The following is a 25,039-nucleotide window of genomic DNA, read 5'->3' on the forward strand; positions in this document are numbered from 1 at the left end:
CGCGCCCCCCCCCCTCCCCCCCCCCCCCCATCCCGGAGCCGTTTCGCTTTGGGCCGTGAGCGGGGGGCGGCGGGGCCGGGGCCGTGAGGGGCGGGGGGCCGGGACCGGGGCCGGTGCTACGGGAGGGGGCCGGGGGGGGTTAAGGGAGAGGCGCGGAGGCAGCGAGGGCCCGGACCCCGCCTTCCCGGGGCTCCCCCGCGGCGGTGGCGGCGGCGCTGCCCCTCCGGGCCTGGGCCCTCCTCGGATGAGGCGCTGAGGCCGGGCCCTTCCTCACCCCCCCCCCCTCACCCCCCCCAACCCCAACCCCGCTCTCCCCTCAGGCCCCGGGGCCGTGCATGGTGCGGGGAGGAGAGGCCTTAGCGCGCCTTTAAGCAGCGGGGGGGGCCGGTTTCGGGGCCTGCCCCCCCCCACCCCCCCCCTTCCCCTCCCTCCCCTTTCCTCCTCCTTGCCCCCCTCTCCCTGCTTGGGGGGGGGCAGCGCGGCCGGGGGAGGGATGCCCAACCCGGAGAGGCACGGGGGCAAGAAGGACGGTGGGGGTGGGGGTGGGGGCTCGCAGCATGGGGGGAGCGGGGGTAAGGAGAGGCACCGGGCGGCCTCCAGGCACAAGCGGCACAAATCGCGGCACTCCAAGGAAGGGCCGGCGGTGCTGGCGGCTCAGGAGGCCTCGGCGGCCCCGCTGGGGGCCGTGCTGAAGCCGTTGGTGGAGTACGACGACATCAGCTCGGACTCGGACACCTTCTCGGACGATGTGGGCCTCAAAGCGGAGCGCAGGGAGAACGAGGAGAGGAGGGCGGAGAGGAGCGAGAGGGCGACCAAGCACCGGCACCACCAGCACAAGAGGGTCCGCGAGCTGCTGAAGAGCAAGCAGGCGGAGAAGGAGAGGAAGCTGGAGAAGAGCCTGGAGGCTTCCAGCAGGGCCGGGGCGACCAAGGACAGGGTTTCGGGGTCCTCCAAGAGGCTCCTGGAAAGCGAGGAGCACCCCAAGGCGCCGTCGTCCAAGAGCAGCACCAAGGAGTCCCGCTCGGGCAAGGCGCACAAGGAGAAATCCAGGAAGGATCGGGAGCTGAAGTCGAGCCACAAGGAGCGCAGCAAGAGCCACCGCAAGCGGGAGGCTCCCAAGAGCTACAAAACCGTCGACAGCCCCAAGCGGAAATCCAGGAGCCCCCATAGGAAATGGTCGGACAGCCCCAAGCTGGACGACAGCCCCTCGGGAGCCTCCTACATCCAGGAGTACGACCTCAGCCCGCCCCGCTCGCACACGTCCAGCACCTACGAGCCCTATCGCAAGAGCCCCGGCGGCTCCTCACGCCGGCCTTCCCTCAGCCCCCCCTACAAGGAGCCGGTGGCTTACCAGTCCAACGCCCGCTCGCCCAGCCCCTACAGCCGCCGGCAGAGGTCCGTCAGCCCCTACAACAGGAGGCGCTCCTCCAGCTACGAGCGAGGCAGCGGCTCCTACAGTGGCCGCTCGCCCAGCCCCTACGGCCGCCGGCGCTCCAGCAGCCCCTTCGCCGCCAAGCGCTCCGTCAGCCGAAGCCCCATCGCCAGGTGGGTGCTCTCCGCGGGGTGGCTGTGGGGCCACGGGGCTGGTGATGCCTTTTTGGGGTCATGTTAGCGCCCTGCGGGGTGGTAGCAGGTCAGGGACCCGCGTGGGAGGGCTGTGGGGAGGGTCTTTGGGGTGCTCTGTAGGGTGGGGTTTGGGGAAACCCACCCCAGGTGGCACCCAGCAGTGTCCATGGTGGCTTGGAGGAGTTTGGGGGTTGAATTCTGTCCCCTGGGGTTGAATTCTGTCCTCCTGGGGTCGAATTCTGTCCCCTGGTGGCCCCCTGCACGTGGCCTCGTGGGCAGCTTTGTGCTCCTCTGATCCCCAGGCGCTCCCCGCTGGACGCGCTCACCTCATCCACCTGCCTCTGGGTCCCTCCCCCTGTTTGCTGCTGTGAAATCGGATCGGGCTCCTCAGGAGGCGGCTTTGTTTCGAGCAGGGTTTGCCCTTTCGGAACAGACCCATGCGTGTGTTCCCTTCCCCCGAATTAGAGGACTCCTCAAACTCCGTCTTTCCAACCCAAACTTTTTCTCAGTGCTGGAATCAGGGCGTTCTGGGAGCAAGAGTAGGAACCGGGTGATTTTTGGTTAAACTGTAATTGTCTTTTTTCTTCAGACAGTTTGTTGCAGGAGGAAACTGTTCCTGGGAGGCAGCTCTAACTCCGTTTTATTCCAGGTGTTCATTTCTCTTCCCGTTAGGCGCACAGACACACGGCCTGGTGGTTTTTTTTCTAGCTGTGGATGGTGTTCAGGGAGTTCCCGGTGTCACTCTTCTTTTTGCCTCAGGAGCGCAATGTTTTGTGGTGGGGGTGAGCTCTGGGCTCTGTCCTGTGTCAGACGCATTTTGTCTCTAGCACCTGGAGCTGTTTGGTGAAATCTGCTTGCTCTGCTCTGGTTTTGTGTCAGGAAATTTTGTTTCTGGGTCAGGAAATCTGGCTCTGCTTCAGCAGGCTGGGTTCGGTGCTGCCTCGCTGCGTGCACCCCGCAGGTACCGAGGGGCGGCTGCTGCCCATCTCCTCCCTCCCCTCGGTGCTTTTTGCCCTGCTGGCTCTGCCTGTGGAGGTTGTGCTGTGGCATCTGTTAAATGTCCGTGTTCAGCCCCAGGTGGGGAAAAAAAACCACGTGGGAAGCGCAGGGGTGTGTGGAAGGGGTTCTCCCCTGCGTGGTCCGTGTCCCAGGTGAGCCTGGAGCTCGCTCTTCTTGTAGCTGGCGAGCTGAATCTGTGCTGAGGAACCACAGCTCCTCTTCTGATCTCAGCTGGGAGCCACCTCAGAGCCCCTGGTGCTGCTCCCGGGGCTGACAAAGTTGTGGGAAGCTTCTTACGGGTGTCTGTGGCTCCATGGCAAAGCGCTAGGGCTCGAACCAAAACTGATTGTGAGGCTGCTCGCTGTTTGCACTCAGCCTGTGCCAAATTCGTTGCATCTCTGCCTTCAGGCGGTGCCCAACGGCTCTGCTCTGGGTGGGTAACTCGGTGCCATCCGTACACAACCAAAGAAAGCTGGGCTGTGCCCTCAGAAACCACTCCTGATGTGAATCCTAACGAAGGGACGGAGGGAATTGGTGCGTTTCCCTTCCTTCGGGCAAACCCTGCGCTGTAACTCACCTTGGTTTCGCTTCGTTGAGCCCTCGGGGTCGGGTTGAAGCCCTCGGGGTCGGCTCCAGCAGCCGAGGGGCAGGAGCAGTGCTCGGAGCTCCTCGGGTGGCACACGCACGCCGTGAGCACCCAGCCGTGACTGGAGCCCTCCGGGGAGGTAGCGCGGGCCTTTCTGGGGCACTGCTTTATTTCTGCTGCCTGGAAATAGCATTTATTTTTTTTAGTGTTTAATTTCCACATCCAAAATGGAAGTTAGGAAGGTAGGAAACCGAAGCGAGGCGCTGTGCAGGCTGGAGAAAGTAAGGGTTGAGCTTCAAGCAGCAGCACGGAGCAGCTTGCTCTTGTTTTGGGACAAACGGGGACAGTTTGGTGGCTCGGGAGGGTTTGGGGTGTTGGGATGGGATGCGGCTTCACGCCTTGCAGCCGCTGTTGTTCTCACAGCTAGAACCAGAGGAAGGAATTGCAGCTGGGTCGGCTTGCTGAAGGTGGGGTGTGCTCTCAGGTCGGCGCGGCACGTGTGGTGGGCAGGGATCTGCGTGGCTCGGGATTTTGGGGAATTCAGGAGTTGGTGGCAGCTTCTGTCTGTCCGTCTGTCGAGCAGGCAGGGTGCGGGGCGTGCAGTTGAGCTCCCAGGTGCTGGTTTGCTCCCTGCTCTGCTGTTAGAGCTCGTGGTAAAGCACGGAGCAGCCCCTCGCCTTCGCATGGTGCTGGGTCTGCAGGCTTCCAGCACGCCCTTCTCACTTGGAGAGCAATTAACGCTCTTCTAATTGGGGTTTTTTAAATGGTTCCTCGGCGCTGACAGCTTCTTGCTAACTCAGGCCTGGTTAGTGCCTTGTATTTCTGGTTCCCAGCATCAGGGAGGCACCGAGGTGGTTTTTATCCCCGTTTATCTGCACAAAGATCTGCTTGTAGGACCGAATCTCCCCCTGCCCAAGCCCTGGGGATGGTTCCGGAGGGCAGGAAGCATCTTCCAAAGCCAAAGTCACCTCGTGCACCTTCTGTGTCCCTGTAACCCTTCTGGACCACGCAGCAGCGGTGCAAGAAGTGTTGGGGAAGCATCGTTGTGCTGCAGCACGCCCGGCTGGGGCTGCTGGTGGAGCAAGGGGCAGGATTTGTTGTACAGTTGTGGGACTGGTGCCCCTGGTAGGGCTGGGAAAGCCGAGGAGCTTCTGGACACTGTGCCTCTTCCCAGGTCTAACAGAGCCAGGAATGCCAAACTGGAAAATGTGCCTAGAACCTGTAACACAGAGCTGAGGAGAAAAGGGGTGAGTGCTGCCGACCCCAGCACGGCTTGTGGTTGTGGTCAGCTGCATCCTCCAGGGCTCCTCAGGAATGTTTTAGTGGTGAGGACACCAAGGAGCAGGGCTCGGGTGCAAGCTTTTGTTAAGTTTCCAAATTGTTGTTATCTCAGGATAATGCCAATTCTGTAGCTCTTCGGGTTTTCATCTTTAATTGTGTGGCTGCAGGTGAGCCAGCGTCTGCTGTACCAAAACCCGTCCGTGACGGGGTGCTTTGAGGAGTTGCAGCTCCTGCAGAGCTGCCTGCTGTCACCACCCAGGGGGGCTCAGGGGGGGTTTCCCTTCTGCACATACACAAATTTAACAAATTCAGAGCCCGTTTATTGGAGACGAAGACCGAGACCCTATGAACAGCCCTCAAACAGAATTAAAACTCTCGGTTTTTCTTCTCCTCAACCCCAGTATGTGAATTTAAGCTCTGATGGTGGCAAAAGAACCAGGGGAAAAACTAGCTTGAAGTGAGATGTGTCCTGAGGCGGCGTTCCCGGGAGGGCACATATTTTATCTGTTGTTTCCTCTGAAGCTGTATATAATTGCAGTGAAAGACTTGAGTGCTTCCAGCTGATGGTCTGGACTTGAGTTTCTGTTCAGGACGTGCATTGATCTCAGATCTCACCTTTACCTGGGGGCTCCTGCGGTCTCCCTCCTTCACTCATCTTAACGGCGTGCTTTGTAGGGGCGCTGCGGGCTGGGTGTCGACCTGAAGCTCGTCCTCATGAACTCGTTTGGGTGTCTTCGGTCTCTCCTGCCAGGTGTAACAGCCTGCCTGGAGGAAATAAACGGGAAATAACGGACTCGCGGTGTTCCCAGAGAGCCGAGGCTGTTGGTGAGTAGCTCGGAGGCTCCGAGATGCTTTTTCACCTATCTCCCTCTTCTGTCCGCAGGAAATCCGTGAAGTCCCGAAGCCGAAGCCCCGGCTACTCCAGGCACTCATCTCACAGCAAGAAGCAGAGGTCTGGGTCGCGCAGCCGCCATTCCAGCATCTCGCCCACCAGGCTGCCGCTCAACTCCAGCCTGGGGGCAGAGCTCAGCAGGAAGAAAAAGGAGCGGGCGGCAGCGGCGGCAGCTGCCGCCAAGGTGGATGGAAAGGAGGCAAAGGGCTCGCCGGTTTTCCTGGCTAGGAAGGAGAACAGCTTGGCTGACCTGAAGGAGCCTGGGACGGAACCTAAAAAGGTCGCCAAAACTGTTAAATCTGAAAAATCTTCTTCAGATACGGAGCTAGTGAACTTACCGTGTACAAACGCAGAGCCTAAAGCACCTGCAGAGACAACAAAAGTCAAGGCGGAGGAGAACTCGGAGAGGAAGCATCCTGCTCCAGTCAGAGATTTGAAACAGCCGGGAACAAAAGACTCAAAGCCTGTAGCAGCGGCCGAGGACCTTCGGTCTCCAAAAGAGCCAGACACGGCAGAGAAGGAGATCCCACCCCCGCTCCCTTCCATCAAATCACCTCCTCCCCCTCTGCCGACAACCACACCGCCCCCTCCAACTCCACCCTTGCCACCTTTGCCTCCATCACCCGCGGTCCCGCCTTTGCCACCATCCCAACAGACTCCCGTTCAGGTCCCTCCTTCGGTCCCAACGTCTTTGCCATCTTCTTCCCACCCAAGGACGTCTACTTTATCCTCTCAGGTGAACTCCCAGTCCTCTGTCCAAGTCGCTACAAAACCACAAGTGTCTGTGACGGCTGCTATCCCGCACCTGAAAACTTCAACGTTGCCTCCGCTTCCGCTCCCCCCTCTTTTAGTTGGGGAAGATGACTTGGATAGGTAAGGTCCCACGGAGCGTCCTCGTTGCGTTTGCCAGCGGGCAGGTTCCTGGTGGCTCTGGGTGGGCTGACAGTCCCCAGCTCACCCTGCAGGGTCTGTTGAAGACCGAGCCGCGTGTAAGGATTCCCTGCTGCTGGGCCGTTCCTGCTTCTGGCTCCTCAGCTCTCTGCGGAGCCTCTCATGGTCCTGTGCAGGTCGTTACGCGCGGTCGCAGTGAGGAGCAGGGGCTTGGCTTCTGTTTTCATGCTGGCTAGGAAAAATTTGCACTTTGTTTATATTTTTCATAGTAGTGAAGCACAGATCTAGCATTATGCACTCTGGTGTTGCAGCCATTTGCACAGACTTGCTGTGAAGCTGCTTTTTAACTTGATTTCTCTCAAACCTGTGTGTAGTAGCAGGAAGGAGCCAACAATTCCAGTGTAGGAGCACGAAGCAGAGCTGTGCCTCTTCCATATTTCACCGAACACGCAGTGCCCACACGCAAAGAAATGCCATGGGTTTGGTGTAACTCTCAGCTACCTGGGCAGTGATGTATTTCTTAACCACTGCATAGGCATGGCTTCTTTGAAAACTGTAAAAGTGCACCTAACTTCAGCTTTTTTGTCTTAAATTTATATTTATATTGGTGCCTGAGGGCTAGTCTCCTGAGATCAGCTCTGAAGCTGTAACATTCACAGCTGTAGCACGCGGGAGAGGAGGGGAGCCCTACCAAACACCTGAAGTGGAAGTAGAAAGAAAAGAAAAGGTCACTCCTGATATTTTCCTGCTTGGCTTGGAGTTCTGCTAACAACTTCAGTGTCTCCGGCCACTGCTGAAGATGTTTTTGGTGTCTCATTTGTTAGTGCTGCATGATTTTAGCAAGGAGGGCGTTACGTGATAGTTAAGATTTGCTCTAATTACCCTGCGGTGTGAGTGAACACGGAAATTCTGATTAATTTCATTGATTTTTCACGGGTTGTGCTGGTGTAAATAAGGGCAGTGCTGTCCCTGCTATCAAGGCAGAAGTTAAACTTGTGCCTGTTCACGTTGCCCTTCCTCAGCTGTGTGACGTTGCTCACCAAATACCTGTTTAATTTAAACACACCTGGGATGAGCAGTAGCTTTTAACAGATTCCAGACTTTTTCAGCTCAAATGCGTGCCTCAGCAGGATCCTGCTGCTGTGTTCCCCTGTTTCCAGCCACAAAAAGGGCTCTGCGAACACCGCGTGTTTTATTCTCAGCCTCGAGCTCCTTTTCCCTGCCCAGGAGTGGCTCAGGTTTGTGGAAGTGGCTCAGGTTCCTGCCTGCTGTCAGCGTGAACTCAGGAGGGTGGACGATGGCAGGGCTGGCCGTTAGCTCAGGGAACGGATTCGGGGACTTTTTGCCAGTAAAAGGATGGGGAAAGTCCCCTCGATCTGCTGAGGCCAGCAGGAGGTGCGTACGGCACCGCCTGCTGCAGAAGTTCGCTCTTCCTCAGCCTCATTCTTAGGAGCAGAAGTTTTTAACTCTTGTTTTCACATGCTTGGAGTGGAAAACACTTCTGCTCTGAGGCCCTGCTGAGCGTAGGCTCTGGAAACAAGCTTTGAAGCACCCCAGTACAAAGTGCAGCTCCTTCAATTAGAGCCTCCCCAGCCTTTTGGCTGCCCTGCCGTCGGGGTGTGCCATGGGTCCCCTCTCCTTCCTCACCTAGCGGAGCAGCAGGAGGGCAGAGACAAGATCCAGGTGGTACAGACATCACCTCTGGTGTTGCACCAGCTCCTTTAGCTTGCACGGGTTTTTGGGAGCCTCTGGCTGACTTCACAGCACTGACAGTTAAAAACACAGCCCCGACTGATGGCATTTGTGCTGTCTGGGGGTGGTGAGGACAGGAGGTAGCTTCTGGGAGCCTTTGTCAGGGGCTGGCTTTTGGATTTTGTCACCTTGATGCTTGGGCAGCTCTGAAGTGTCCGTTCAGCCTCCTCAGTGCTGGGTGAGAAGCCCAAATGTCCTGGTGGTAATTAAAGTTCCAGCAGCCACCTCGTAGCACGAAGATGAGCTGCTGTTAAGCTAACAGAGAGCCTCGGGAAGGGAGCTGAGGCTGGCCACCAGTGGCTGGAGCCCACAGGCACAGCTGTGCCCTTCCCAGGGAAATCTTTTGAAGAAATCGCTGTTCGTGCCTCTGGAAAGAGGCTGAGATCTCGGCAGGGTCAGAGGGCGTGTAGCAGTAAGTATTTGTACAGCATCAGAAGCAAACAGCTGCCGGTTAGAGGTGGATTAAACGTGCAGTCAGATGAGGAGCTGCCTTGTCCCGGTGAGGGTCTGCAAGGCTGCCACCAGGGCAGCGTGGCAGCACACGTGGGGGGGCTGCGAAGGGCTGGCCTCCTGGCTGCTGCCCTGCAGAACCTCCTCTGGGGGTCCTCCTGCTTTGAGGTCGCCTCCCTGGGCACCGTTCTGCATTGCCAGCTAACGGGGATGGAGCTGCAGCACGCACGGCTCTCCTGCTCCAGTTGTTTCTCGCATCTTTCTTGATTTTCTTCCTCCTGGCAGCGCCTTTCAATGAAGATTTTCCTCCGGAGACCTGGCTGCTGGGACTCGTGGTGGCTTCTGTAGCAGGGGACGGACGATTGCTGCCCTGTTCCTTTACAGAACACACCTCAGTGCCAGGACAGTGCCTTGCTTTGCCTCGCTTGTATCTTGACTGTATTTCACGAGAGCTTTTCCTGTTATTTGGGCAGTGTCTGGGAGGAAAATCAGACAAACGACCCGCTTCCAAGCATTCATCTCAGCGGAGATGTCTGTGCTGATGAGCACTGGACCTGCTGATGCTGACAATCTGCAAACCTCCCGCTGGACAACCAAAAAAAAATGAACCTTGAGAGGTGGTTCCTACCTCTCAGCCTTATTTTGCCTGGTGAAACAGATTTGTGTGTAGGAGAGTTCTGCCAACTCAGCCCTAGGAGTTCTTCCTGCTGTGTACATACACAAGAGATGTACTCGATGTACGTGAATGAGCTTCTGATGCCATTGATAGTTTAACTACCCAAAAAAAAAAAAAGAAGTTAACTTCTGGTTTCTCAGCTGTGTGTCAGTCCTTGCTAAGTTCAGAGATGTGGTTCTGGGTTGGTATTTATAGCGATCCCGGCCAAGTCATGCGTTGAATTTCAGGGCAGTAAATGGACGAGAGAGAGGAAGTGAGGTCGGAAGGCGGTGCTGGCTGATAACCTGAGCAGTTGGGCAGGAACTTCAGAAGCAGCAGTTATTTGTGCACGTTGAGCAAGTGCTGGCTGCGGAGAGCCACGTGTTTATTAGAAGATGATGCATTCCAACGTAATGCTCACTTCCTGACTTCTTATCGTCGTGAAATTTAAGGCTGTTTTCCAGTTTTATACGTGGCTATGCTAATTTGGGCACTTGAACTTAGGCTCCTAGCTTTATGCTCTCAAATAGACAGCTTTAGTCGTACGGTAGAATTTTTTGTTTGTTTGTTGATTGGCTGTTAAGTCTGATTCCTGTGTTGTATTAACTTTTCGGAGTTTAGTCCAAAAGAGATTCTTCCTCCAAAACCTGTGAAGAAAGATAGAGAGCAGAGACCACGACACTTACTCACGGACCTCCCGCTCCCTCCAGAGCTCCCTGGGGGGGATCCATCTCCTCCCGACTCCCCGGAACCAAAGGCAGCCACACCACCTCAGCAACCCTTCAAGAAGAGACCAAAGTAAGGCTTTCTTTCTTTTTTTTTTCATCTCTTTGTGGTTCTTAGGTTTTGTATTTCTTCAGAGATGTCAGCCTGGGTTTCCAAAGCTTTACGGTATTGCTGTGGTGCACACTGGAGCTCCTAGAGGAGCTGACTGTGTGCAGGGCACACACGACTCCCCTTGGCAGCAAAATTTATGCAGCTGTCGAGACAGCGAGCTCCCCTGGTAATTTTTGTGCAAGGTGCTAGCTGCGCTTCGTATAAACACTGGAAATTTGGGTTTTATTTGAAACAAAAGTTCCAAATAATAATTTTGTCTTACTGTAATGTCATTCTTTGATAGTTGTTAGATAAAGATAAGGCTTTGGTTCTTCAAGCTACTCTTAAAGCCTGTAATGAGGTCTGTGTAGTAACCTGCATGCCCCAGGAAGGCAGTAGCAGAGTGGTTCTGCCATCTCAAAGTCTGGGGATTTAAGGTGGTGTGCTAGCCACTTTGCTCGTTGTCTCCACGCTGCTTTGTACTCCTTATTTCCTCAAGAGGAGAAGAAGAAGGGGGAAGATCAGATCCTGAGAGTGTTCTGGCTGGGGTGCCTCAGTCTCTGGAGTAGGATTTTCTCCCTGTATGACAGTGCCTGGGTCTGGAGAGCTGAGATCACGTAGCATAATTCATTAAACTCTTAAACGTACACTCAGCATATGAGAGCACAGACAAATTCTGCTGTTCTTTAGGGTATAGCCCCAAACGGTTGAACGGGGGTGTCTGAGGGGTGAAGTGGCGCACTCAGCTGTCTGACAGTCCTCTTGCCTCTTTCAGAATCTGTTGTCCTCGATATGGGGAAAGGAGGCAGACAGAAAGCGACTGGGGGAAGCGTTGCGTGGACAAGTTTGACATCATCGGGATTATTGGAGAAGGGACGTACGGGCAGGTGTACAAAGCCAAGGACAAGGATACAGGTAAAGATCTTTCCAGGCTCTGCAGTGCTGCTGAGTGTCCAGCTGCCCTCTCTGCTCCTGGAATTTTGTATCCAGTGTGCACAACCGTGGCAGCCATAGATGCCAACTGAAGCCTTGTCGGGTTTTATTGTAGCTCATGAGCTTTTTCTGGGGTAATTTGAGTTCACCTGTCTGATTTTCCACTAAAGCAAACTAGGAGGAGCCCCGGTGTCATCTGTCTTGTGTTGGTGTGATAACTTTTGACAGAGCTTTGCTAGCAAAAAACAGTGGGGTGGTAACTAAAACAGCTCTGCTGTGTCTGGGTGGATGCTGGCCCTGCCTGTAGCGATGCTCAGTGTCCTGCTGCAAGCTCAGAGTTGTTAGCAGGGATCTGTGCAGAGGCTTTAACGCTGCCGTGTTCTGGCAGGTGAATTGGTGGCTCTCAAGAAGGTGCGACTGGACAATGAAAAGGAAGGCTTCCCCATCACAGCCATCCGCGAGATCAAAATTCTTCGGCAGCTGATCCATCGCAGTGTTGTTAACATGAAGGAAATTGTCACGGACAAACAAGATGCACTGGATTTCAAGAAGGACAAAGGTAGTGTTTGCTGCAGGGTGTGGCTGCAATTAGCCGAAGAGGTGTTGCAACTTCGTTTGTTTGTTAGTGTGAAATTAAAATCCCGGTGTTTGTAGATTTTGTTGTTGTTGCATTCCTCCTCAGTGCCTGTTTCCAGCAAGTTCAGTGTCCAGATTTGGCCTTAACATCAAAGGATAGATCCTGGTTACTGTGCGTTGTCACAGTGCAGAGGTAGAAGCAGGCTTAAAAGGATACATTGCATTTTTTCCTGTAGGGTCAGAGAAGCAATTTTTGGGGAAAAAAAGCCTATATGGGGTCACTTAACACTGATTAGTGCTGGTAACTCACCAACAGTGTGGAAAGCTTTCTGTCCTCTGCCACCGTGGAAGAATGGTGCAACAGCATCCCACCTGCTTTGGTTTGGTTGTGAACTTCCCCATCATGAGAAACGGGGACAACAGAAGCACCAGTTCAAGGTGTGCATAGCAGAATACTTGTCATCAAAGTAACTTTAAAAATAAAAAAATGGGTGGGTAAACATGGCTATTTCAGAGGTAACTGATTTGTTCAGAATTTGGACATCCGGATTTCAAATCTTCAGCTTGAAAACACAAAGGAAAGTGTTTCAACAACTAAATGTACTTCCATTCTTTTTTTCTTTTCCTCCTTTCCCATTCCTTTTTTACTCCTCTCTGGTCTTAATCAGCTCTCTTTATTTTACCAGGTGCCTTTTACCTTGTGTTTGAGTACATGGACCATGACCTAATGGGGCTGCTAGAATCTGGCTTGGTACATTTCTCAGAGGACCATATCAAGTCTTTCATGAAACAGTTAATGGAAGGTCTGGATTACTGTCACAAAAAGAATTTCCTTCATCGAGATATCAAGTGCTCCAACATCTTACTGAACAACAGGTAACCTGGCAGTCGGCACGGTTCCTTCCAAGTTCCTTTCCCTGCATTCTCCCTGGGTTCAGCTGAAAGCACTCAGTCGTTGTCTTCACTTTGAGGAAGCTTAGGAATAGGAGGTGTTGAACCCCTGTAAGAATACAGTCCTGCATGTTTCCACCAATTGTTAGCTTTTGTGGGAGCTGCAGCTGGCTGGGAACAGCTCCTTCTGCAAGGGGGAGCAGCCCTAAGAGCCTTCCATGTAACATGCTGCCAGTAGTCTCTTCACATCAGACCCTCTGCTCGCTGTTTTGCAGCTTCTTGTAGTTAAGTTTCTTTTGTGTCAGCTTAAATTAAATGGATCTCCCTGTGCCCTTGGTCTCCATGGCATTTTGGCAGAAATACCGTTTATTGGAAGTGCTGGTATGCAGGGAAACCATTGAGGGTTAAGGTCAAAAGCAGCAGCTCTCCCTGAATTCTCTCTTCTCCAGATAGTGTTTGGCAGTAGCACAGTCTGTTGCAGAATACATTACAGTTATTCATTTACTGTTAATTATCAAGTTGTTGTCTGGATACCCTTAGAAAACTTTGAACCTGTGAGAATGGTACTGCACATAGCATCCGCGTGTCTGGTTGTCATATAAAAATTCCTAAGACATTGGCCTGTTGGGATGGTGAGAGAAATAGGATTGAATTACTACTTTTCGTTTCTTTTAAACATGAAATGGGGTCTGAAAAACTAAGACTGATAGAGCCAGAAGTAATTGCTGGAAATACTGCTTGGCTAGGCCTTTCTGCTACCTGGAGAGATTTCCTTCCCTTTTACTGCTTGCAGCACGTGAGCCCAGCTCAGTTCAAACCAGTGAATGTTTTTGTCTTTCAGTGGGCAAATCAAACTTGCAGATTTTGGACTCGCCCGACTCTACAGCTCGGAGGAGAGGTGAGGCTGGGGGTAGAGGAGAAGGGAAATGACTTACCTAGGTGGGATGAGTTCCTTTGTTCTTGATACTCGCGTAGTCCCTTCACTTGGAAGCCCTGGCGTTGCCTGAGAAATGATTTCCAGCATGGTGTAAGTGGTATAACGCAGTTCCAGCTGTCAGGAGAAAATCCTCCTGGCTGGTATTAATAGCCTCCCATTAGACACACCCATGAGGAACTGAAACATCTCTGCCTGCCATGGACCACATTTTGCTCTGAGCTATTGAGGTCGGTCACTATTCACTTGGGGCAGCGTGCTGCTGCCTCTTGCAGGTCAGGATTTTTCAGTCTTGAGTACCTACAACCCGCTGCCTGGTGCATTTAGGCAAGATTATAAAAGCTGTGATATCTCAGCAGCTCTATTTAACTCAGTCAGGTGCTCTGAAAGTCTGGGCACTTGAAGGCTCACTGCTTCTACTTACATGCTAACTCTACGCTTTGGAATTAATAATTACCCTTTGCAAGGGTTTTATGGTTCTCGATGTCAATTTATGTTTGTTTCCATTCCAGCCGTCCATACACAAATAAAGTCATTACGTTATGGTATCGACCTCCAGAATTGCTGCTAGGTGAGGAGCGTTACACGCCGGCCATAGATGTGTGGAGCTGTGGGTAAGTGCCTGGCTTGTATCTTCTGTCCTCTTTGGGCTGGGCTTATCATGTGAATGGAGAGGTTCTGATGGAAGGTAGCCTCTGACTTGTGCTAATCTCTGAAAATCTGCTCCAGCTAGGCAGAGAGTGCTGTCATAGTATAGGAATACTTCCAAAATTCTGTGCTTTAAGTAAATAAGTGGCTGTCCCCTAACTAATGCTATCTTTGGGCAGTTTAGCCGCAAAGATAAAAACTCTTCCAAGTGATTTGGAACCAAAATCTTGAGGATTCAAAATTTAGAAGTGGGACTGGATTTCCTGAAGCGTGTGCATCCCATTGTGATATACGTGGGTAAACTTTTAGTGGAACTTAGTACGCAACAACAAAGGCATTGTAAAAGGCAGGCCCTCCTAATTACTTCTGGAAACTTTGGCCATGAAGTCCAGTTGCTATTCGGAGTCCTGTGCCAAATGAGTGGGGTCAGCCCCGCGCCAGCAGACAGGTGTCTCTATCAGTCTGCTGCTATATTTGGCACTGATTGTCATTCCTACCAGAAGGCTTCAGGGTAGATGTTAAGGACTGACTGAGCCAGAGCTGCCCCCTCTCCTTTCCCTTCCAGCTGTACAAGCGCCGTGTGTGCGTTCTGTGTCTGTATTCTGTGCTTGGCCGTGACAAACAGCAGGCTCCTGGCAGCTGAGGATATTTGGGCCCGCAGATATCCCCCAAATTGTAGCAGTGAAGTTGGAAGGATAATTGGGCTGAAATGGAGGAAGAAGATGCCTGCCTGTTTTTCTTACTGAGCTGTTGGCACATCGTACTCTCCCTGCAAAGAGTTAGTGTGAAGCCCGTGATGTGTTAACCAGACTAGTGAGTGTTATTTCCCAGCTGCGTGGAATTGGTGACTGTACATGTAGGTTAGTTTGTCAGTCCTCAACTACAAGCCCCGATGCAAATAACTCTCCTTAGGCAAACCTGCTGCTGAACAGAAATGCTGCAGTGTTCAAACGATCGTCCCAAGGGTTTGCTGTCGTGACCTCTTGCTTTTCCTCTTTCCAGCTGTATCCTCGGGGAACTGTTTACAAAGAAGCCTATTTTTCAAGCCAATCTGGAACTGGCTCAGCTTGAATTAATCAGGTAAAGCATTGCACATGCATGCCTATGAGAAGAGGTACTGCAGAAACTGCTCGTGCACATAGTCACTGTATTATAAGAGCCCTCTCTCTCTAATCTGCCTGCAAAAAAGGATCAGTAAATGACTGTAACTGCAACAGTGAATAGTTAAGCATCTGGGTGTCCATTCCTACTATCGAGTGTCTGGCCACTAACGTATGCACCCTCGGTAAACTTTGCTGTAGTTAGCTGAGTGCAAAAATCATGACCTTAAATTACATCTCACTGAAAATTCATTCTGTTGAATGCCTTATAAACTCAAGTAAGCATTTTTCTTCTTCCTGGCTCCATTTTTTTAACCTGTTGTTTATCTAATCCTTGTCAAAGAGTGCACAGACCTGGGCTGTTGGTGTGCCGAGCTGCTTAGAAAGGAAATGTCGTCACTTGATTCAGTGACACTTCTGCTTCTTGCTGCGTTTCACCTGCTGATTTTACTCTGCTTTTCTGCTTCTCAGCCGCCTCTGTGGGAGCCCCTGTCCAGCAGTGTGGCCAGATGTCATCAAGTTGCCCTACTTCAACACTATGAAACCCAAGAAGCAATACCGAAGGCGCCTGCGTGAGGAGTTCTCCTTGTGAGTTTCCGCTCAGGAGAGGATAAGCGTGGGGGTTACAGCCACATGTTACCTTGTGGGACAGATCCATCCCTCGGCTGTAGTGTACCTTGCAGGGTAGAGCAGTGCTTCCCGTGCTTATCCTGCATCCTCAGGCAGCCAGGAGGGCTTCTCCCACCTGTGGAAGGCTGGAAGGGGCTCACTGTCCACTAAACAGCTGATCTGCCACATGTTTTCCAGAGGGACTCCCTGCCTCTGTGCACGTGGGACACTTTTAGCTGGGTCTTGCCTTGTCTGTCCGTATCTGGAAGTCACGCCTGGCAGCGTGGCATTCTCCCGGTGCTGAGGCTGTGTGACTTCAGAGATGTGCTCTCTGGGGGGAGAGGATAATCGTGTGATAAGCTTGTGGGACTTGTGGCAGGGCTGCGCTTCCTAAATGGGAAAAATGAGGCTAAAAATACTGTGGATCTGTTTCCTGTCATGATGTCCTTGAGCTGTGCATCCCTTAGTAATAAAAATCTGACCGTACAGACTTCTCCTGGGCGGGAGGTGGCTCTCTGGAAGCTGGCAGCTCCCTCAGGTCACAACAACCCCTTAACTCAGCCGTGTTTCCAACTCTGTGCAGCATTCCCTCGTCTGCTCTCGACCTGCTGGACCACATGCTGACGCTAGACCCTGGCAAGCGCTGCACAGCAGAACAGGCCCTGCAGAGTGACTTCCTGAAGGATGTTGACCTGAGCAAAATGGCACCCCCAGAGTAAGTTCCAGCTGGAATCCTCCCCGGTGGTGGGCTCTGCTAACGAGCTTTGGGAAGGAGTCACCGGCTTGGTCTTGGTTTTTCCCTCAGAATCAAGTTAGGATTTCTGGATTCGTTTCTCAGCTCTGCCCCTACATTTGGAGATGGCTGAGCAGACAGCTCGTGTGGTCTCTTCATTTTTGCCTGAAACTGGGGCTGGTTTTATAAAGCTCAGCGTAATGCTCGTAAGGTGCTCTAAAACTTGGGAGATGTGAGAGCAGCACGTAGTAAACCCCTGTCCTCTGTGCCATCGAGGCCAGGCCGTGTTTATACGGCTTGTTAGTTGGCTAGGAGAGTGAACACCGCTTAGCAGTGCTGTTTGCAGCTCTTTTCTCCCACCCCAATTAGGCAGACTATAAAATTCTGCTCTAGCTACTTTGCATGCGAGTACAGCAAGTGGCTTCTGAGGTTCCCCTTCCTTCAGAGTTAGTGAAACGAGTTGCTTTCTTAAAGCCACTGTGCTCACAGAGCTGGGTGTAAGTTTGCTCACGATGGGTGTGTGTGTACTGTGGCGAACCCACTCCATTCAGGAGCAGATTCTCAGTGCAGATTACCTGATTCACAGGAAATTGAGCTGCCTTTCCTGGTCCTAGCACTCACCCCTTCTGGGTTTAATGGTAGGGCTGCAGTCAGAGGAACATCCCTGCTTCTCTGATGGCACTAATAGTTTTCTGTGGTCTTCAAATGTTTTTTTGTTTTTTTTTTTTGGTGCCGTGTTTCTCACCTGCCGAGTCTTGTTCTCTTCCAGCCTTCCCCACTGGCAGGACTGCCACGAGCTGTGGAGCAAGAAGCGACGGCGGCAGCGGCAGAGCGGGATCGCAGTGGAGGAGCCACCGTTATCAAAAGTTTCTCGGAAAGAAACTACCTCTGTTACAAGCACAGACACTGTCAAAAACAACAGCAGTCCTGTGCACTCACAGCCTGCCCAGCTCAAAACAGAGCCTGGCGTTGGAGATGCAGTAGGTCAGTGCCTCGTCTGGCCTGTGAAGGGCTCCTCTTGATACCTTGCCTTCCCTCTGTCTGCGGTTTCCCCTGGATGTGGGCTGCTTGAGTCTCTTCAAGCCAATCTCATTCTTTCACCTCCATTTCTACACAAGGGGCATTCCAGAATCTTCCTGTTTGTTTTTTTTTGTTTGCTCGTTGGCTACAGAGCATTCTGGCTGGTCTTCAGAAGTCAGAGTTACATTATCGGCTCCTAAGCCCGCTTTCACAAATAATAATGTGAGGAATCCTGGAGTCACTCTGGCCAGCAGAGTAACAGATACCAGGCTGGCAGGAGCAGCCATCTAACGAGCGTGCAAATGAGCTGGAGTCTGATCCTGCTGATCAAATTATATAAAGCTTAGGCATGGGAGATAACAGACTAGGGGTTGGTGGGCAAAAATGTCTATTATTGAGCGTTATTCCTTAGAGAAAAGATCCTCTGGTCTTAAAGACTCCCAGGACTGGGACTTGTGCACTGTGACCAAAACGCCTTCAACCTTCTGGTGTCCCAAAAATAGAGGGGAGGGATGTTGATTCCAGGAATGTGGAGATGCACAGAGCTGCCCAGACCATTCCGATTGTTCTCTAGAAGCCTGAGGAAAACCCATATGCGGGCTGAAGATTCCTTTGTGTCAAATGTTGAACAGACAAGTAGCGAGGAAGACAGCTCTTGCTCGAGGGAACACAACCCATGTGTTTGCTGAAACATGGCAGATGGACCAAAGGTGCTGCTTGGATTAACAGAGAGAGGAGCGAGTGGCAGGGCATGGGTTGTGCACCAGGAAGAGAAGCTGAATTTGTAAGGGAAGATTAATTTTAAGCTTCTAAAACCAACCCAGCGCACCGTGCTTGCCAAGGAGCTTGGCTTGCAGGGTCGGTGTGAAAGGGACACCCGTGTCACTCAGAGGGCTCTGGTCCTGCGTGGTGCAGAGGGAGCTGATGCCATTTAGAGGAGGCATTTCAGACAAACTCACAGCTCAGGACGGAGCCCTCTGATCCCAGGCCAGCTTTTCGTGAGGAATCGCTTTCAGCTTGACCTCATTTATTTGGCTGCATCAGCGGAACACGCCCTTCTTCCAGCCCAAACAGCAGCTTAGCCCTGGCCCAGGAAACCTGCTTTCGAGTGCAGGAGGGAGTGCTCCTGGGCCACGGAGCGCTGCAAGGGCCTCGGGAGGAGCTGACTGCCCTCATTTGCTGCCCTGATCACCCCTGAAACGGGCTCAGGTCTCAATCCCACATCTTGGCATCCCACATCGTGGCTTGCTGCCACGACCAGAGGTGTAGGTGCTGTGATTTTGGGATGACCTGGGTTAGTTTACGGCGGGGTCAGATTTGGCTGAGCTGATGTTAACGAGCAGCCACGTGTGGTTCTGTGAGGTTTGGGCGCTGACAAAGCCTCCCTCTTCCTAACAGAGCAGAGCTGCAGCCGTGGGTGAGTGCAGTGTGTGAGCAGTGCCACGGGGTGCTGCTGCAGCGCTGCTCCGAGCCCAGCGCAGGCTGCAGGGGGCTCGCTGATGGGGAAACCTGAGCAAACAATCTCACCAGCTCCAGGAGGAGGATTCCACGCCTTCCCCGGGCCCATGGAGAAGGTGTCGGCTGGTGCAGTGCCACGATCACTGAGTGGTGAGACTTCCCCTGACCTTTCTGTGATGCTTCTCGTGTTTCCTGCAGGCCTCGGAGACATCACCCAGCAGCTGAATCAGAGCGAGCTCGCTGTTCTGCTGAACTTGCTGCAGAGCCAGACTGATCTGAGCGTCCCCCAGATGGCCCAGCTGTTAAACGTACACTCGAACCCAGAGATGCAGCAGCAGCTGGAGGCTCTCAACCAGTCCATCAACGCTCTGACGGAAGCCACCACGCAGCAGCAGGAGTCTCAGGCGGCGGCGGCGGCGGCGGCAGCAGCAGAGGAAGCCATAGAAGAGCCACCCACGGAGGCCCAGCCACTGGAGGAGCAGGTGACTCCAGAAGCAGCCGGTGCTCAGGGAGAAATGCAGAACGTGCTGGCCGTTCTGCTCAGCCAGCTGATGAAGAGCCAGGAGCCTGTCATAACCCTGGAGGAGAGCAAAGGGGAGAAAAGCAGCGAGCAGCGGGGGCCAAGGAAAACCCCGACAGTGCATCCGGAGGAAAGCACAGGTAAATACTCACGACCGTAGCCTGTGCATCTTGGGATGCCGTTCACTTGTTTGAACAATTAGGCACTCGTATGGAAGGCTCTGTAGTTTAACTGCCCGGGAGGAACCGAGATGTTTGGAGGATTGTGTCAGAGGGAGGCTCGTGAAGCGGGGCAGGGGGTGAGGATGGGAGGAGCTGGGGGCTAGGATGTGGTGGGCAAGCAGCAGATTTCCAAAGACAGACACTGACCCACTCCCTGCGGTAAGCACTGGGCTGCTCAGGAGGTTTTTACCAACTGCAAAGAGCCAAAACACACCTACTGGTCTGCTTCAGGTCTCCAAAACACGAAACCCCATAATACCCCACTGTGAGTGGGTCAGTGAAGATGAAAGGCTTTGCTTTTTCCCTAAAAAAAAAAAAAAAAAAACAAAATGAAAGGGGAAGCTTGTGGCAGGTCAGTTCTTCCTCTGATACTCCTAGCAGCTGCTAGTCTGCACCCTGTCATTAGTTGCAGTTATTCCACACTGGGTTTACACACTCAGGTAGGTTTTTTTTGCACGGGGCGTTGGATCTGCAGCCGTGCAGATTTCCCTGTCTTACTTAGCCCAGCTATTTTTGCACCCTTCCCGTCCTGCTTTCCTGCCCACTCGAGAAACAAAACCCAAAAAATCAAAAAAAAAAAAAGCGCAGAGAGGATTGTAAATATAGCATGAGAACTGAAATATTGGAGAGTGCTGAAACGGGAGGCTGGTAGCCATTCTGCACACGCCGTGCATCCAGCTTCAGCCTGCCTGGTCCGTACGTCCTGGTCTGACTCGGACGAGCACTGAAATTCAGCAGTTTCTGAGGTTGAGCCGCACGGCTGGTCCTTGTAGAGCGAGTAAGAGGCATGTTTAAAGACCTACTGTATCGGTGATCTCTTGGATTTCCTTCTCAGAGGTGAGTGTAAATGTCTCCATGTCTTTTTTTTTTTTTTTCTGTTGATTTTTTGAATTATTAGCAACATCCTGTGACGACCTCACCAAATTCTAGAAGCGCCTCCTGAGTATGTCTCAGACTCTCCAGGGAGCCTCTTTTGGCCCGATACACAACTCCTCTGCAATGTAGCTGAACGTGCTGTGTTCTCGTGCCTTCAACACACCCGCCCACCACAAGCCAGTTGTGATCGTGCTTTTTTTTTTCTTTTTTTTTTTTTTTTGCCCTAGTACTGGAAGTTAATTAGGTTATTGTAGAGCAGATTCAATTAAATAACGTTGTTCTCTGTTTATAATTATTTTAAATGCTATGCTGTCCCCAAATCAGCTTGGCTTTAAAATTACCTGAAGATTGTTTTTTCTGGATTTCAATACAATCTAGTTTTAAAGTGGACTGACGGATACGGGTGGAGGGGTGGTCCTGGAAGACTACTGGTTTTCACAATAAAGTTTGACCTTTTTAATAACCACTTTTGCACATGATTTGAGGATCTGATTCGAGCAAGGCGTTCGTGGCCTCTTGTGTCATCGCCAGTAAGAGCTTTTAATCACCACCTAGCCCATCCTGGTGCTGAGTGAGACGCAGGCAGTGCAGGGCTCAGGACTGGAGCGTCCTGCGGGCGGCTGCCTTGGCAGGACAGGGCTCGAGCTCTGCTCTGGGCTCCTCGCACCGCCTCACCCGGCTGCTTTGTTCTCCTGCAGGCTCAGGGAGGCGAAGCAGCAGGAGCAGGGACGGCGGGGGCGTGCTAGGAGGGTGCTTTTGTTCTTAGCAGGAGGAATCCTTTGGCTATAGGAGTGCTTGTTGCTTCGGGTCTGAGCCGGGAGGGGGGGAAAGGGGAAAAGGGGACGGGCTTGCACGTGTGGCAGGGCAGTTTGTGCTGTGCAAATGGTTGGGGGCTGAGATTGTTTGGGGCTGTCGGCTGGAGAAGTTCTGAAAAGGGTCGGGGAGCAGGAGAAGCCAGGAAGCCCCTGGTAAGGAGCCCTGGAGGCAGAGAGGGGACACAGCCGGGGACACAGCTTGGGGGCAGCTGTCCCCTTCCCATCAGTGTGGGTGCAGTCAGGAGCTGGTGCTGGGGCTAGGCCATGGGATGGGGTCGGGGCTGGCTTTGGGGCTGTTTTTTGGGGCTGGGTTTTGTTCTAAACCCTTCACCAGCTCGGTGGCACGCGTGTGCCACTGGTGTCCCTGTGGGCAGGAGGCTCTGCTTCCGAGGAGCACGGGCTGTCCGTGGCTCACATCTGTCTCCCTCCCTGCCTCAGCCTTTGATGGAGGAGCAGGAATTCCCTCTGCGGGTGCCCAGGTGTTAGGGCAGCTGCTGCTGACTGGGTGGGAGCGCGGGGGAGCCCTTAAGGGAGGTGTGTGCTGGGCTTGCAGCGAGATCCAGCCCCTAAAATCCTCCGCCTCCCTTCCAGCGCATCCTGGAGAGCAGGCTGGCGTGCTGTAGGGCTCTTTGCTTTCTTTTTTTGTTTGTTTCTTTTGGTAGAAATGTATTTATATCTGCTCGCGTGCTTTTTTAAGACGGTGTTTAAAAGGAGTAACCCTTCCACAGCATGTCCTCCTCGCATTCTCCCACCAGAGAAGAGACCCCCCGAGCCCCCCGGACCACCGCCGCCACCGTTGCCACCTCTCTCTGAAGGAGACCTCTCCAACGCGGCGCCGGAGCTGAACCCAGCCGTGACGGCTGCTCTGCTGCAGCTTTTTTCCCAGCAAGAGGCAGAGTCGCAGAGCCACGCGGCGCACGAGCACCAAGCCTCCAGGTCGGCGGACTACGGCAGGTCCCACTCGTCCAGGACTTACAGCGCCGAGGGCTCCGAGGGGGGATTCGGGGCCGAGGAGCTGAACTCGGGCCAGACGCTGCTGGAACCTTCTGCCCAGCCTCTGGGGAAAAGCAGGACCTTTTTGGGCTCCGTGAGCCACCTCGGGGAGACGAGCAGTTACCAGGGCATGGGCTCTGTCCAGTTCCCAGGGGACCAGGACCTCCGCTTCGCACGAGTCCCCGTAGCCATACACTCGGTCGGGCAACCCTTCGCCAAAACCGAGGGGAGCAACAACGCCGCCGCCACCACCACCACCACCACGCTGCTGCACCCGGAGGCCAAAATCCAAAATTACAGCGAGCTGGGCGCGGGGACGGCCGCCGCCAGCGGGGCAGGAACCGGCCACGCATGGGGTGCCCCCAGCCAGGTTGCACCCTACGGCAAGGCTTACCGCGGGCCCGGCCGGGTGCCTCCGCGCGGGGGACGGGGCCGAGGGGTTCCCTACTGATCCCCGTCCTCTCGCCCTCGCCTCTCCCTGCCTCGCCTCGTGGCCGTGAGTGAGATTTGGGCCAAGAGCCAGGGCTGGGCTGCGCTCCCCGTTGCGTTCCTTGCTGCGACGTCCCCTGCTCCCGGCTCGGGGGGGGCGCGCTGGGAAAACCTCTCGTGCTTGGGTAGTGACAAAAAAAAAAAAATATACCACCACGGTGAGGTTTCTGCCCTGAGCCAGCAGAGGAGGGGGGGGAGCTAGTGAAAAAAGAGGAGGAATGGGACAAACCAGCCGCGGCGGTGGAATGAAATAAAGGAATTTGGCAAGCTGGGCTGCGGCGCTTCTCGGAGGGAGAAGCCAGGGGGGCAGGTAGGGGCAGAGGGAGAGCCTGCTTCCCAAAGCGATGTTTTCAATCCCCTTTAAAAAAAAAAAAACAAAAAAAAGGAATAAATAAATGGAAATATATCACTGCAGGGACACTGGGCTCAGTTGTCTTGGCTGTGGACAGCCCGGACGGGGCACTGGCTTGTACTCAGACCTCCCCATCCCGCTTCCTTCCCACCCAGCCCCTTCCTCGCTCGATTCCACGTTGAGGTTCCGACCCTGGTGGCTCTGGGGCACTTCTCTTCTGACAGTAGCCTTAGAAAATTGGCTTTCGGGAGGGGTCTCTTTGAGTTTTGTACCTCTCCTGCCCTAAAGTTGCAGTGGGAAGCTTTTTTTTTGTTTTTTTTTTTTTTTAGATGCTCGAGAGCCGAAGCGAACACCTCACACAGAAATACGCGTTCTTTGTCAGTCAGGACTTCCAAACCGCTGAGAGAATTAAAGTTTGAAAACAAAACCAACGCCGAACGTGGTGGGGAGGCTCCAGGAGGCTGCCTGTGGGGCGGGCAGCGGCTCGGGGCCGCAGAAACCTTTTTGTTGGGGAGGTGTCCCCAGGAGTCCCCTCCTCTCGCAGGGCACTGCGGTGCCCATTTCCATGAGACTTTGGCAAAAGAGACGAATAAAGCAGAGGTACATATTTATAAGTTTTTTTTTTTCCAAGTAGGCCTTTCCTATGGAAAACAGAGTTGTTGAGTTCACAGGCATTGCGGCAGCCTTTGGCTTTATTTCTTTTTTTCCCCCCGATGCGCCCGGCCGGGAAGGGCGAGCGGCTCCTGCTGCGCATCCCCGGCGTGGGTCTGGGGTTTGGGGCAGCTTTTTGATTTTTTTTTAATTGCCAGTTTATGCCTGACGTGCTGGGGGGGGAGGGGGGGTGGAAGAGAAGTTGTGTAAGATGCAGAGCGCGCTAAATAAAGCAGTCACCTCTCCAGAGTTGTTTTTTTTTTTTTAATTTATTTTTTTTTTCTCTCCACCGTGCAGCTGCCAGCGCTGGTGCGTGGTGGAGCTTTTGTTGTTGTTGTTCTGCCTTTTCCTCCCGAGCCCATCCAATTTGAAGGAAAAGTCGTGTTCCAGGGCTGAATCCTCTTAGGAAGCGGATGCCTATTTATTAGCTTTCCAAATTTGGCTTCTCCCCAGAAAAGCCCGACGAGGACGGAGCCTTCCTTAACCCAGCAGGGCAGGAGCGGCCTCCCCAGGACCTGGCACGGCCCCGTGAGCTTTTGGGGTCGAGTTTGGGGTTGTTCCCCGTGGGGCGATGCCAGGGCTGGGGGGCACCACGAGGCCCCAGCCCCAGCTCCGGGGCCACTTGGGTTTGCAGCAGGGACCCCAGGTGGGCTCCTGGCCCTCTGCGCCCCGAGCAGGGGACAGAAATCCCGGACTTCTGTCCCCTGTTCGGGTCCGTGGCTCTCGCCGCTCCCCGGCAGAGCTGGGGGCTCCTCCACCAGTGGCTCTTCCAAACTGGTCCCACCACCAACCTCCCGGTCCCTGTGAGGACAGAGCGAAGGCTGCGGGTGCCAGGGCCAAGGATTTGGTCCCAAATTTCACCCCATGGTGCAGGAGAGCTGGGGGGGTGCTCGCCCTCCTGCAGCCTCAGCATCCCCTTTTTTCTTTTTTTCTCTTTTTTTTTTTGAAGTGGCTCTGTACAAAGAAGACAAAAGGATTTACCGAGGGGGGGAAAACATGCGTTGACAGGATTTAGGAAGCGATGCAGCTTGCAGACAAGCTGTTGGAGGAGCCCACCCCGCCTCTCCTCCCGAATTTGATGGCGTTGGGGTCGGTGCCCGGCGGGGAAGCGGCTGGCCGGGCTCTCTCTGTACCTCTCCCGAGTTCCGTTTCGAGCCCTGAGCGCGCCTTTTTTTGGTTGTACCTTTGTCTCTGTACAGATATTTTGTAATATATTAAAAAAAAAAATAAATTTCTTTTCAGTTTATAAAAATGGAAAGTGGAGATTGGAAAATTAAATATTTCCTGTTACTGTACCACCTCGTGCTCCCTTGCCTTGAATTATTCCCCTTC

General features: G+C 53.5%; 1 protein-coding gene across 3 annotated transcripts; it reads left to right on the forward strand.

The window, feature by feature from the left end:
• Positions 1-19: 19 nt before the first annotated feature.
• Positions 20-25,002, forward strand: CDK12 (cyclin dependent kinase 12). Of its 3 annotated transcripts, none has more exons than XM_068660773.1 (14): positions 20-1,545; positions 5,316-6,197; positions 9,694-9,870; positions 10,664-10,803; positions 11,210-11,380; positions 12,084-12,273; positions 13,130-13,186; positions 13,735-13,836; positions 14,873-14,950; positions 15,442-15,558; positions 16,163-16,294; positions 17,082-17,296; positions 18,989-19,450; positions 21,951-25,002. In XM_068660773.1, exons 1-14 carry the CDS (start codon positions 494-496, stop codon positions 22,664-22,666), a joined length of 4,491 nt encoding a protein of 1,496 aa, XP_068516874.1. In that variant the 5' UTR covers positions 20-493; the 3' UTR covers positions 22,667-25,002. The 3 variants fall into 3 exon arrangements, with proteins under 3 accessions (XP_068516874.1, XP_068516876.1, XP_068516877.1); XM_068660775.1 differs by having other exon boundaries at positions 21,978-25,002; XM_068660776.1 differs by lacking the exon at positions 21,951-25,002 and adding an exon at positions 20,430-20,870 and having other exon boundaries at positions 22-1,545.
• Positions 25,003-25,039: the final 37 nt, after the last annotated feature.

Source organism: Anas acuta, chromosome 25 (assembly GCF_963932015.1).
Source record: "Anas acuta chromosome 25, bAnaAcu1.1, whole genome shotgun sequence".
NCBI lineage: Eukaryota > Metazoa > Chordata > Aves > Anseriformes > Anatidae > Anas > Anas acuta.